General features: G+C 68.4%; 1 protein-coding gene across 1 annotated transcript; it reads left to right on the plus strand.

Annotated features, from left to right (window-relative positions):
- Positions 1-5,307: 5,307 nt before the first annotated feature.
- Positions 5,308-10,109, plus strand: HRH3 (histamine receptor H3). The gene is made up of 3 exons (XM_012772903.3): positions 5,308-5,563; positions 6,665-6,831; positions 8,196-10,109. Exons 1-3 carry the CDS (start codon positions 5,308-5,310, stop codon positions 9,126-9,128), a joined length of 1,356 nt encoding a protein of 451 aa, XP_012628357.1. The 3' UTR covers positions 9,129-10,109.
- Positions 10,110-13,774: the final 3,665 nt, after the last annotated feature.

The raw sequence follows: 13,774 nt of genomic DNA on the forward strand, positions 1-13,774 counted from the left end.
ATGCACCCAGAGCTGGCTCAGAATGTCACCAGGGGGAGAAAAAGACATGGAACAAAAAAAGAAAAATTTACATTCCCATATTCAAATGAGCTCTGGCAGAAAGACAAAGCAAATCACGGTTCCTTTGAAGAGGTGGCCTGGTGCTGGACCCAGACCCTGGCGAGTCCTTGGCCATGGCCGGGGACAGTCACCTTGCACTGGCCCTGGGCCCTGCTGCCAGACATTCTCAGTAGCGGCTGCGTCCCTGCACAGCAGGGGCCGAGTCCTGCAGCGACAGCACCGGGCAGCCCCTGGCTCCAGGGAGAAGGGGCTTCCCCACCCGCCCCGGAGAGACGCTGGAGCCACAGCCGCCTCCAGGACAGCCGGGCAGGCGGCACGGCACCCTGCAGTCTGACGCCGGTGACACCAGCGTGGCCGCTGCAGCCCGAGCTCCTTTCACCCAGACCCCGGCTGCTCACTCCAATGTCCGACACGCAACTCCGTCTCAGCGGTCTCAAACAGAGCACCCCACTGTTCCCCCAGACCTGCTCCGTCTCACTCCCACCAACGCCTCCTTTGAGGTGTTTGAGCCCAAACTGGGCACCTGTCCGGACCCCTCTCCCCCTTAAACCTGACACGATGGCTTTGCCAGGTCTGCCGCCCGCTGCCACCACCGTCTCCTGCCAGGATTCTTGCAAAGGCCTCCCCTCTGCCCCCCTGCCCTCATCCTCCTGGAGACCACTCCCACCACGGCCGGGGACCCTGTTAAAATGTCCCTCACACCCACCCCGGGAGCTCCCGTCTCACCTGAGAGAACATCAGCCCGAGGTGCCATGTGACCTGCTGCTCAGAGGTCCCCCCACACCCCCACTCTCTGCGCCCCAGCCACGCTGGCCCCCTCGCTGTCCCGGGAACATACCAGACACCTCCCACCTCTTGCCCTTTGAGCCTGCTGTTCCCTCTGCCTGGAACTCTGTTCCCTCCAGACACCACCTCCCTCCCCTCCCTCCTCTCAGCCTTTGCCCAGGACTCTCCTGCCCAGCGGGGACGCCATGGCCTCCCTTCCAAAATCGGGACCTGGCCAGCGTGGGCCCTCCAGGAAGTCGATGCCAAGCCGGGGTTGGGGGGGCCAGAGGTTCGTGGGGATGACGCCTGGGAGAGACCGAGGGACGGGCAGCGGGTCTCTGGCCGTCCTGGGCACACCCCCACTGTCCACTCCCACCCCCACCCCAGCTGTCACCTCTGCGGGTCTGGGGGAGACTGTCATCCGGGGGTCTGAGCCCCTGGCTGCTACACCTTCCCGGGCTGCTCCTGTCCACTCACAGGGTCGCCAGGCAGGGGACGGTGCTGCCTGAGAGGGCCCTGTCCCCTTTCTCCTGCAGGGCCACTGGCCCTGACGAACAGTCACCCCCCTCCGTGTCCGCTGGCCCCCAGGCCTGAGGAGCTCAACGTGCCTGGGAGATATCTGAGGCGTGGGTTCAGCGGGACCCTTCCTGTGCCCCCTGGTGGGACTGTGCTCCTCGGAGTCACGACCTCTGACCCTGCACAGGCGACGTTTCGAAAGCACCAAGTCCCCAGCGGGGCCCTGGGGGGACGGGGGCGGCTCCCGCCCTGTCCTGCCTCCTGGCCACGTGGTCTTGTGGCAGGCGCAGTGCCACGTAAAGGTCTCCGCTTCCTGATCCACGTCCTGCAGGGCGGTGCTTGTCCCCGAGGGCCACTGCCCCCGAGCTCTGTGCCTCTGGAAGGGCTGTCCCCACACCCCGTGAGGCTGGCGGCTCCCAGATGGCATGGCAGTGACACGGCAGGGTTAGCTCCGTGGCCGCGGGACCACGCCCCCTCCTCCTTTGCTGGGCAGAGGGTCCTGGACGTGTGCTTTGCGACGTGGGACCCCACGCGTGTGGATCGGGACACCAGGGGCCCGGGACTGTGGCATGGGGTCTGCAGACGAGGGCAGGTCCTCGGCCCTGTGGCCAGCGCGGAAGGGGCCGGCGGTCACTCCCCTGCGGTGGCTCTCCTGGAAGACCGCACCCAGTGGGGGCGCGGTGTCGGGCTGCTGCTGGGAGCCAGGCGGTCGGGGCAGCAGCTGCGCTTGGGCCGGGAGGTGGGAGTCCGTGGGCCTCCCGTGTGGCCGCTGCCTTCGTGCTATCACACCCGCTCCGGGGTGGCCGATGACAGGCTTGCGAATGTCACATCTTCGGGGTAGATGCGTTCCAGTGGGCGTTTACGTGTGATCCAAAACCCAGCAGGCTGTGCCCACGGTCACATGGCTGTCCACACGGCACGGCCCGGAGCTCCCTGTCTCCACGCCCTGTCCTTTTCCTCGCAGGCCCCCCACCAGCCTGCCAGGACATCAGCCTCTGCCCCTGAACCCATGGACCACCTCACCTACACCACTTTCTTTTTCCATATGCAGTGCACAAATGGGGTAGCCACTCCTGGGGACAGAGTCCCCAGGGCAAGACGTCTTGTGGACAGCCACGTGCAGACCTGGCTCACCCCCCTGCACTGCCTTGCCCAAGTCAGGCCCCAGCCCGGAGGACACCGGGCTCCTGTCCAGGCAGGGCCAAGGCCCTGGGAATGGGTGCTGGTCACGCTGGCTCACTTGCTGGCCTCGGGGCTGGGCCAGGAGGGTGGCCATTGAGAGAGTCGCTCCAGGCCTCGTGTGACGCCAGGCAGGTGGCTCACCGGGCCCGCCCGCCTTTGGGGCAGGGCTGGCGAGGTCTCACACACGAGTGCTCACTGGAGTCTGGCCTGCATGGTGTGCACCTGCAGGGCCACCACCAGCCCCCTGGGCTCAGAGACATTCAGTGACATCCCAAGGTCCCGCAGCCGGGACCAGTGTGGGCTCTGAACCCTGGGCCCCCCCAGACTTCCTGTCAGGGTGCAGCGAGAAGACGGGCAGGACACAGCGTCCCAGCACCGGACACACCGTGTGCTCTCGACGTGTGAGGGACTCTCGCCGTCACCATGGCAATCGGCTGCAGTTGCCCAGAAAAGCTGTGGGCAGGTGGGGCCTGGGCTGTCCCCCAGCTGCTGCAGGTGGAGAGACCACCAGGAAAGCTCCCTCTGCCGGCGTCACCGGAGAGTTGTGGGTGACAGGTGAGGAGAGGTGGGGAGGGAGGACGGCTAGGCGGGTCTCTGAGCCCCTTCACCCTTGGTCCTGCCTGGGGTCCCAACTTATGTTCCCCATTCCAAGCTGGGGACACTAAGGCCCCAGCCAGTGAGAGAGTGAGTGCTGATCCCCTCCCCAGCCCCCCACACCACCTGCTGAGACCTCTGTGGGGGGGGGGCCCAGGGACATTGCCTGGGGAGCCGGCCTGGGGGGGGAGGGGGCTTGGGTAGGAGCAGGGTCTGGGGGAGGCTCCGCTCAGCAGGGGGCTGCTGGCTGGGCCAGGCTCCCCACAGAGGCCACAGGAAGGTGGGGTGACAGCTGGATGGGGTCCGCAGCTCCTTGCTGCCTGTCTCCAGGAACGTCCCACCTTGACCACTAGGGGCCGTCGGGCACAGCCCCTGCCCCCGGGGTCACTGAGGTGAGGTGAGCGGAAGCAGGGGGGGAAGGGGGAGCCGCAGGAGGAGCATGGTTTGCTGGCGGAGGGCGAGAATGCAGCCAGGTGGTCAGAGAGGGCTTCTGGGAAGAGGAAGAGCTGGAATCCAAACCCCTCCCCCAGAGCAGCCGCCTAGAAGCCCTGCGGTGGGTGGGCCGGCTGGGGCCGCAGGTCTGGGGGCTCCTCTTTGCAATCAGCCCCAGGTGGGAAGAAGAGGGAGCCCAGCCCTGCGCTCCCCAGAGCTTCCGAAGCACCACTTGGGGCAAGGGGAGGGGCGGGTCCCCACGTGACCGGGAGGCTGCTGTGCGTGTTGGGTGCCCGTGTGTGCCAGCACCTGGGGTCCTGCCTGCAGCGGCGCCCCCACCCGCCACCTCCACCCCGCCCCCACAGACACGTGCGCTTCTGTCCTCTTTGAGGCACCCGCTGAAGTGCGCGGCTCTCCCCTGGCACTGTCCCCTCCCTGTCTGCTGTCTGATATGTCCCCAGCCTGGGTGTCTGTGTGTCTGAGCGTGGGCTTGTCTGTCTGTCTGTCTGCTGTGCGCGTCTCAGGCGGAATCCGTCCGTGACCCTGAGGCGGATCTGAGCACATGCCTCTGGAGGGGGCACTGCCTCCCCGTCTCTCCTCCCCCATCCCCTCCTGCAGGTGCTAGCGCAGCCGCTGCCCTGGCTGCGCCCGGAGCGCAGTGACCTCGTCTGTCCGCTGCAGCAGTGACCGCCCTGCCGCGCTGTCCACCGGGGGTGTCCGTGGCGGGGCTCGGAGCTGCTCACCCCTCAGCCAGGGCGGCCTGAGCCCCGGGTGGGCGCTCCCCTCTCGGCTGGGTCCACCCCGGCCCCTCGTCTCCCCTTATGTAACTCCACATCTGTCTGCGCCTTGCAGGCCACCCTGGACCTTGCGCCCGGCCCTGCCCACAGGGAGACCGAGCCCCAGGGTCCCATGCATACAGGGGATGGAGTGGACCCCTGGCCTGGGCACCTGCCCTTGGAGACCCCCTCCCCATTCCTTCTCCTCCAGACCTTAGTTTCCCCCGGGACGCACGTTCTCAAAGCATGAAAGGAGGAGGGGCCCCGCAGGCAAGTTCCCTGGAGCGTGGGCGCAGGCTTTCCCCTCACCCCAGCCCCACCCCAGATCCCCACAGGCGCTCGGGCTTCCAACAGGGGCCAGGCGGGGGTCGCCAGGGTCGAGGGCACGGGGAGGCCGAGCAGCCCAGGCACCAGCTCCCGAGTGCGCCGGCCAGCTGACCTCAGGCAAGCCCCCAGACCCGGCCATGCCCCGGCTGGGCTCGCCGCCCGCCGCCCGCCCGGGTGCGCACAGGGGCTGGGCTCCAGCCGCCCGGCGGGCACGCGGCGCTGTCCGTGGTGCTGCCGGCGCCGGGCGGGGCGGGGGCGGGGCGGGGCGGGGGCGGGGCGAGGATGGCAGCCAATGGCGGGGGCGCTGCCGGGGCGCGGGGGGCGGCGGGCTGGGCGCGGGGCGCACTCGGCTGCGCGCTGCGCTTGGGGTGCACGGTCGCGCCTGCGGTGGCTCGGGCTCCAGCTCTGCTCCGGCTCGTCTCCTGCTGCAGCTGCCGCGCCGCCGGCCCCACTCGGCTTGGAATCCGGTCCCGGCGCCCTCGGCACAGCCCGCCCGGCCCCGGCCCCGCGGACCATGCGCCGGGCGCACCCCGGGGAACCACACCGGGCCGAGAGCCCGCAAAGACGAGGCTCTCGGGCCGGGGCCCCTCCCGGCCGCCTGGCTCTCGACCTGCGCCCTGCCCCGAGTCCCGGCGCCGCGTGAGCCTAGGGGGCCATGGAGCGCTCGCCGCCCGACGGGCCGCTGAACGCGTCCGGGGCACTGGCGGGCGAGGCGGCGGCGGCGGCGGCGGGTGGGGCGCGAGGCTTCTCTGCCGCCTGGACCGCGGTGCTGGCCGCGCTCATGGCGCTGCTCATCGTGGCCACGGTGCTGGGCAACGCGTTGGTCATGCTTGCCTTCGTGGCCGACTCGAGCCTCCGCACCCAGAACAACTTCTTCCTGCTCAACCTTGCCATCTCCGACTTCCTCGTGGGTAAAGCCCCCAGCCCTCGCCCGCCGCTGGAGCCCAAGGGCGCCCAGCCCGGCCCGGCCAGCGGGGATTGGAGCGCGGACCTGGGTGGCTCGGGCAGGCATGCGCCCCGCCAGGGGGCCGGCCTGGGAAGGGGACGTCCGCAACCCATGGGGCGGTGGGCACTGGTGAAGTTCCGTGCCACCTGGGCCGCGGGACGGGGGCTGGAGAGGGATGTCCCCGAGGAAGGGGCGCGAGCCTGCGGGCGCTCAGCGAGGCGCAAGGCGCAGCGAGCGCGGGTGCAGCGCTGGCTCCTGCGCGCAGCTAAACAAAGGCTGCTGCGGTCTCAGGACGCGGGGAGGCAGCTGGGGGGCGGTTTGGGGAAGGTTCGGGGAAGGTTTGGGGGAAGGGACATGGAGGGGGTTTTAAGAGCTGCGTTGGGGGAAGGGCCGGTAGGGAAGGAGAGAGGTGGGGGAGAAGCTCCGAGGAACGCGCTCTCACGTGTCCGCGCTCTGCTGCCGGCTGGGGGGCGGGGCACGCGGAGGGGCAGAGCGCCAGACACCTGTTGGGGCTGTGAGGTGCGTCTCTCAGACGCCTGAAGCGGGGGTTGGCGGTGGGAGCGGCTGGCCTGGCTGCCGCCAAGTTCCCTGTCAGCCAGGAGGAAGGCTCTTCCGGATTCTAAGCTCCAGCAGATTCTAAGCTCCAGCGAGGGAGGGCTGTCCCGCAGCAGGGGGGGGCGCTTGGGGACAGGGAAATTACCCTCCTTCCTCTCTTTGAGGGCTGGGCAGAAGTACAAGGAGTCCTGACTCCTGGCACTCTGAGTCCTGCGGTGCCCAGAGGTCCCCGTGCTTGGACACTCCCTCCTGCCCCCAAGTCCGAGACACCAGTGGGGCTGGGAGCTGCGTGGGGTGGAGGCCAGCAGCAGGGCAGCGTGTGGCCAGGAGGCAGGGTGGAGGTGGGGAGGATGAGGGTGGTGGGTCCCAGAGAGGGGGCCACATGTGACCCCAGGTGCTGCCCTCCTTCGGGGGAGCTCAGGGCTGGAGAGGGATGTCCCCGGGGGAAGGGGCGCGAGCTCAGGCTGGCCTGAGTCCGGTCCGGGCGTGGCCCACAGCAGCTCTCCCTCAGGTGCCTTCTGCATCCCGCTGTACGTGCCCTACGTGCTGACCGGCCGCTGGACCTTCGGCCGGGGCCTCTGCAAGCTGTGGCTGGTGGTGGACTACCTGCTGTGCACCTCCTCCGTGTTCAACATAGTGCTCATCAGCTACGACCGCTTCCTGTCGGTCACCCGAGCGGTGAGTCCCGGGATGGCCACGGGAGGAGGCACCTGGAGGAGAGGGCCACTTCTGAGTTGCGGGCAGGTGCTGCTGGGCTGGGTCCCTGGCGCGCGGGCACTCTGTGGCCAGCTCCCACACAGGGGCACTTGCTGCCAGCAGGACTGGCCTGGGCCCAGGCCGGGGCAGGGAGTCTGGACGTGGAATGGGATGATCCTGAAGGAAGGGGTCCCTTCAGCCTCCGCCCTGGGACACATCCAAAGTCCCTGGATTTGAGGGAGGATCTGGGGCCCGGGGCCCCTGGCAGCATCTCACACACACACACACACACACACACACACACACACACGCCCCAGGAAGACGGGCAGCAGCTACTGGCTCCATGTTTCCTCCATGTGAGTGGCCACCTGGCCCCGCCCAGGTCCCCTGCGTCATTGCCACCTGGGTATGGGGTGCTGCCACCAGAGTCCCTCCTCCCCCATCTCCTCCTTGAGGGCTCACACACCCAGGCTTTGTCAGGACCCTTCTCCAGGGTGGGCACATGTTTTCTTCCAGCCCAGAAGGGTGGAGGCACAGGGCAAGGAGCATGGGTCTGTGAAGATGAATGAGGGGCCGTGCAGAGCCCGCACAGGCAGGTGCCCACAGACCCGACTCGCAGTCACTCCGATCACTGCTCCCGTCCTGATCTGGCTGGTGGGGGAGGACGGGGGAGCGGGTGGCCCTCATGGTCCTCCTGCCTGAGGCCCCTCACTGAGACCTTTGGCCACCAGCTGGTTGCTCTCACACTTGGGGTCTGCAGCCTTGAGCCGAACGCTCACTCCTGTTCTTCCTCCGGAGGTCCCGATGTGGGTCTGGGTTGCCATGTTCTTGGGGGCAGAAGGGGATTCTCCCAGCAATGGGCCAGCCGGTGGCTTCATTCCTGCACCTCCAGCTCCCAGGAGAGCGAGCACCCTCACGGGGCCAGAGTGAGCCTCCCCCTGGAGCACGAGCCTCAGGAGGCGGCTCAGGCCTTGGCAAGATGCACACTGCCAGAAACAGCTGTGCGTGCACCAGGGCTGTGGCCAGGGCTGAGCCCTCTGCTGGGGTCGGGGGCCGGACAGGCCCCCCGGGGAGCACACGGCTGTAGGGGTGCTGCACAGGCAGCCCAGCACAGCGTTGGGATTCGGGTGATCTGGGGGAGGTTCTGTGGCTCCAGGCAAGCGGCAGGGCATCACCCAGCTGGTGGGGGGCAGCCACGGGGCAGGGTGCAGGAGAGGAAGGGGAGGAGAAGGGAAGAGCATTGCTGCCCAGGGAAGGGCACGCCTAGAGGCCCAGAGGCTGCCGGGAGCTCCCAGTCCCACATTCCCGCCTCCTGCCTTGCTGCTGACCCAGCCTGTCCCCCGCAGGTCTCGTACCGGGCCCAGCAGGGTGACACGCGGCGGGCGGTGCAAAAGATGCTGCTGGTGTGGGTGCTGGCCTTCCTGCTGTACGGGCCGGCCATCCTGAGCTGGGAGTACCTGTCTGGGGGCAGCTCCATCCCCGAGGGCCACTGCTACGCCGAGTTCTTCTACAACTGGTACTTCCTCATCACCGCCTCCACCCTGGAGTTCTTCACGCCCTTCCTCAGCGTCACCTTCTTCAACCTCAGCATCTACCTGAACATCCAGCGGCGCACCCGCCTCCGGCTGGACGGGGCCCGCGAGGCGGCCGGCCCGGAGCCCCCGCCCGAGGCCCAGCCCTCACCGCCGCCGCCCGCGGGCTGCTGGGGCTGCTGGCAGAAGGGGCAGGGGGAGGCCGTGCCGCTGCACAGGTGCGGGGTGGGCGAGGCGGGCGCTGGCGCCGAGGCCGGGGAGGCGGCCCCCGGGGGCGGCGGGGGTGCGGGGGCCGCGGCCTCGCCCACCTCCAGCTCCGGCAGCTCCTCGAGGGGCACCGAGAGGCCGCGCTCGCTCAAGAGGGGCTCCAAGCCGTCAGCGTCCTCAGCCTCGCTGGAGAAGCGCATGAAGATGGTGTCGCAGAGCTTCACGCAGAGCTTCACCCAGCGCTTCCGGCTGTCGCGGGACAAGAAGGTGGCCAAGTCTCTGGCTGTCATCGTGGGCATCTTCGGGCTCTGCTGGGCCCCGTACACGCTGCTGATGATCATCCGAGCGGCCTGCCACGGCCACTGCATCCCCGACTACTGGTACGAGACGTCCTTCTGGCTCCTGTGGGCCAACTCGGCCGTCAACCCCGTGCTCTACCCGCTGTGCCACCACAGCTTCCGCCGAGCCTTCACCAAGCTGCTCTGCCCGCAGAAGCTCAAGCTGCAGCCCCACGGCTCCCTGGAGCACTGCTGGAAGTGAGCCCCGCCGCCACCCTCCACCCTGGTGTCCTGGGCAGCCCCCCCCAGGCCATGGCAGCCTCTTTCGGGCCACCTGCCCTGCCGTGGAGGCAGCATGTCGGGCTGGCCAGAGGGGCCATCACTGGCTCGACTCGTGCGAGCGGCTGGCCCTGCCACCCACATCCTGGCCCCACCCCAGGCGGGAAAGTCCAGGGGTCCCGGCCACGCCACCCACCCCACAGACAGTGCGACGGCCAGTGGTGTCTGCCCTTCACACAGCGCTCTTCCCAAACCAACGCCTGGTGTGCACCCGCCTCCTGCACGCACACACACCCGTGCTCACCCACACACTGGCCTCCCCAGACAAGCCCGGACGCCGCCCTTGCTGCTGCCTGTCTCTCGCTGAAGCCCGGGGCCTGGCTCCTCCGTCCCCCTCCCCTCCGGCTCTCTGTGCCACCCAGTGTCGAGTGGCCCGGGACCCTCGAAGCCGCTCTCCGCGGTTCCATTCTGAGTGTTTCCAGGAGGATGAAGAAGAAAACACGTCTGTGAACTTGATGTTCCTTGGATGTTTAATCAAGAGAGACAGAATCGCTGAGGAGCTCAGGGCTGGATTGGCAGGTGTGGGCTCCCACGCCCTCCTCCTTCTGCCGCGCTTCCGGCTGAGCTGCACCAGCTGCTGCTGCCCGCTCCGCCCCCGGCCTGGGCGCGGGGCCCTGGTGGTCGAGAGCCGCCAGAGCCTGACCTTCCTCGGCCAGAGCCTGCCCCAGCCTTTCCATTTGCTCAACCAGACTTCCTGGGGATTACTGGGTAGGAGGGGACCGGCCGTGCCCTCAGGGTCCTGAGGCTGGCAGAGCGTCCGCAGGAGAGCAGGCCTGGGGGGCACCAGAGAGGGGCCACTTCCGTGTTCTGTGCACCCGAGCCAGGCACCCTGCATGCGCCACGCCACGTGCCCGCTACGCACCCTGCAAACCCCGAGGTCACAATAAAGTGTATTTTTTTATTGGTGCTGATTCCTGAGGACCTTGTTGGGGGGTCAGAGCCCCTGTGCTTCTGTCTGGGACCCCAGGGGGGCAGGGGACCTCCCAGCAGCAGGTGAGAGGCACTGGCCTCGGCGTCCTCAGAGACAACCTGCCCCAGCAGGGCTTGATCCCAGAAGGGACTCGCGGGACCCCAAAGCTCTCAAGACCCCGAGGGTGAGGAGATGCCACCTGCCATCCTGCTGGGGGATGGGGGTCCCCTCCAGCCTGGTACAGACGCACAGCCCTGCCCCGATGCAGGACGGGGTGCTCGTCTGCCTCTGCCAGGAGCCCGGGAGGCCGGCTGCACACTGGCAAGACTCAGGCCTGGGATCTGGGCCGGCCCATGTGTGCGGGGGCAGGGGCGCAGGGTGGCAGACTGCGGGGCACGCCCCTGGGGCTGGACGGTCTTGCCTTTGGTGGGGAGGCCAGCCTGGGCAAGGCCTGGAGGTGGGGGCGAGGGTGCGAGATGGGGAGGAGGGAGGAAGGGGCGGACGGTGCCCTCCTCAGCGAGCCGTGAGCCCTCAGTCCTAAGGGCAGCGCCACTGGTGGGGGGGGACGGCCTGCGGAGGGGGAGGCAGATGCCTGCCTCCACCCAGGTGCTCAGAGGCCACTTGGAAACTTGGGGGGCGGGGCGCCTGGAGGGCTCTTCTCGCTCCTACCCTGGCTCCCGCCCAAGGGTGCTGCCGTGCTTGCAGGACTCTGGCCACGCTTGTGGCCAGGCGCCAGTTCCTCCTGGACGAGGGGCCGTGGCCTGCACACAAGCACCCCGCCCCGGCAGCTCTGCCCCCTACGCCGCAGGGGTGAGACTATCGCTGAAACCCCTTGGTCTCCAGGCCTTTCCTCGCACCTCACCGCTGTGGCTGCGCTTTTGTTTTCCAAACTTCCCAGAAAACTTCCCCCAGAATCCAAAGCTCCACCTGCCCCTGCTCTCACTCCCCCAGACGCCCAAGGGCCCCGGGATTGAGGCAGGACCCTCTTGATGAGCAGAAGGCACAGGGCCCCTCCTTAGAGACCAGAGGGAGGTGGGTGTGGGGACACGTGGCCTTCCAGCATTAATCCTGTCCCAGCCCAGGTGTGCGCAGGGCTGGGCGCCGTTCCCAGCAGGGCTGGAGCAGCGGTGGCAGGTGTCACCTTAGGGCTGAGCCCCTCCTGTCTCTGGGGGCCCCGTGGCTCCTCCGGCAGGCCAGACACTGGCCCCCATGAGACCCTGCACCCCCAGCCCGGCCCCCCAGTGGGTGTGGGTCCTGCAGCCTGGAGCTGCCTGGGGAAGGACAAGGCACCGTCTCTGCAGCCATGGGCGCTTCCTCGCCAAGAGCCCAGCGGAGCCTTGGCTGCCCCTCCACCCGGCCCAGCTAAATGGCTACAAATTGGAGGATAAAAGCACAGGCTTTCAAGCAATTTTGCCTTCAATCTCTGGAAACTGCCGCTCCCTGGAGCTCCTATGCGGGATGGAGGAGGAGAGGAGAAAGACACGGAGTCTATTGGGCCCACGTCTGCAGCAAACAAACACGCGGGGGCCTTTCTCCTCGAGCCGAGGCTAAGAGACAAGGCCGCGCTGGCAGCTGCCCACCCGGCCGCCTCGCTTGCCGGCACCTACTGGGTGCCAGGCTGCGCCGGGACCGGCACGGGGCAGCCCACGGCCAGCCAGCCACTGCACCCGGACGGTGGCCGTGCCGAGGACACAGGGTGCTGCCCTGCGTGCGCGTGGGCGGCCTGGCCACCCGGCAGGGGTTCCTGGGGCTCCTGGCCAGGCCCTGGGGTGGGCACTGGCCGTTCGAGTGCAGCCTCGGCTCTTGCCCGCTGCTGGCTCTGGGGGTGCCCCAGGGACAGACTCTGGGCTCACACCGGGTGAGGGGCCCTCCCAGCCGGGGCTAAAGACCCTGAGCTCTCAGGGACTCCAGCAGGCAAACCCGCCTCCATCCTTCTGCAAAAGGTCACGTTACTGGGGGGACGGGGTCATGACAGGGATGGCTGGGGTCCCCCAGGCAAGGCTTCCGGAGCCCTGAGGTGTGGGGCCACACGGCTGCCTGGCCATGGCCGCTGTGCCCCCATCCCCTGCCGCCGGCACTCACGGCTGGGCTTCGGGTGTGAAGAACCTCCCACCAACGTGCACGGGGCTCGTCCTGGTGCCGGCCCAGCTGTGCGCCCCGTCCCCTGGGGTGCCTGTCCTGTCCTTTCTGCAGACGTGAGGCGGGCGAGACTGGCGCCTCCCACCGCTCTCCCCATCGAGCATCCGCGGTCCCGAGCCCCTGCTGCGTCTGGCGCCACGGGAAGCGGGTCTCCCGGCACATGGTGCTCTCCCGGGACAGGGCCCAGCCTCGCCACCTCTGCGCGGAGCTGGCAGGGTGGCCCCCGGCGGAGAGCAGAGTGGGGCAGCTGGAAGGACGCTGGGAGCCTCAGAACCAGACCTCAGCTCTGCTGATGCTCGCAGGAAGCCGCGATTGAGCGCCCCTGTGTGCTCTGTTGTGCTGGTCACGGGGGCTGGGAAGTTGGGGGGCAGGAATTGGGGGGGCAGAGGATGGTGGAGCAGGCAGGGTGGGCTGCAGAGCCCCAAGTCCCAATTGCCCAGGCAGCAAGTATGCCTAGAGAGGAAACTGAGGCGGGGGCGGGGAACGTCCCGGCCTAAAGGGCAGGTCTGCATTAGGCTGGGGCTGAGTCCAGGCACCCTGAGGGGCCGGCCCTTCCCTGTCCTGTCCCTGCAGCCTGAGGGGCCAGGTGGGGGGCCTGGCCTGGGCCACCTCCTCAGAACAGGCTCGGCCACCCCAGAGGGGCGCTGGGTGCTGTCACTGAGGCGGCCTCTGCCAGGGCCCCAGGCACGGTTGGCTCCAGCTCTGGGCCTGACCGCAGCTCGGCTGCCTTCGCTGCGTGGGCAGGAAGCGGCTCCTCACTGCAGGCCTCCCCGTCATTACCAAAATTGCCCCATTGTTGGCGGCACCGCACCTGCTCCTGCGGACAGCAGCTAACCTGTCATTAAGCGCCGTCCAGCTCCCCACAGGCAGGGCTGCAAGGTGGCAGCGGGGGAGGCTGGGGGTCGCTCTCCCCACCCCCTCTGCTTCCTGTCCCCTGGGGTGGGGCTGAGCAGGGACTGCAGGCCGTCTGTGCTGTGCGACCCGGGGACCAACAGCCCCTCCCTTGCCGGCACCTCAGGAGCCCAGACCCCTCCCTGGGCCTTGGGGGGACATTGGGGGACGGGCCACCCTAGACCAGGGGTCAGGGTCAAGGGTCAAGCTCCAGAGGGGCTCGAGTCTCCCCTCTGAGGACACACAGGCTCACCTGGGGGTGGAGGGGCCCCGAGGGCTGCAGCGGGCAGGGCAGGGAGGAGGCCGGGGCCCCCAGCAGGGCGCTCAGACCACAGTGAGGACGGCTGCCTGGTGACAGCACTTGCTGCGCCCCAGGCCCCACCCCGAGCCCTTTTCTTAGCTAAGCTCATCTAGTCCTCGAACACGGCAGTGCTGTTACGTGCATGTCAGGTGGGGAAACTGAGGCGAGAGAGGTTAAGAGACCTGGCCAAATGCAGCACAGCTAATGAAAAGCTAAGTTGGGTGGTGTCCCTCCGTGGCCGTTTTCCCAGCTCCCTCGGCTCCGGGCCACCTTCTCTCCCCCTGCGGAGCCGACCCCTCGGCACTCGCCCAGGCGGCGCAGCTCTCTG

The sequence above is a fragment of the Microcebus murinus genome, chromosome 16 (assembly GCF_040939455.1).
Source record: "Microcebus murinus isolate Inina chromosome 16, M.murinus_Inina_mat1.0, whole genome shotgun sequence".
In the NCBI taxonomy this organism is placed as follows: Eukaryota; Metazoa; Chordata; class Mammalia; order Primates; family Cheirogaleidae; genus Microcebus; species Microcebus murinus.

Coding starts and splice junctions, on each gene's coding strand:
- HRH3 (XM_012772903.3), top strand. CDS start 5,308: ATGGAGCGCTCGCCGCCCGACGGGCCGCTGAACGCGTCCGGGGCACTG. Junction 5,564..6,664: donor CATCTCCGACTTCCTCGTGG/GTAAAGCCCCCA, acceptor GCTCTCCCTCAG/GTGCCTTCTGCATCCCGCTG. Junction 6,832..8,195: donor TCCTGTCGGTCACCCGAGCG/GTGAGTCCCGGG, acceptor TGTCCCCCGCAG/GTCTCGTACCGGGCCCAGCA.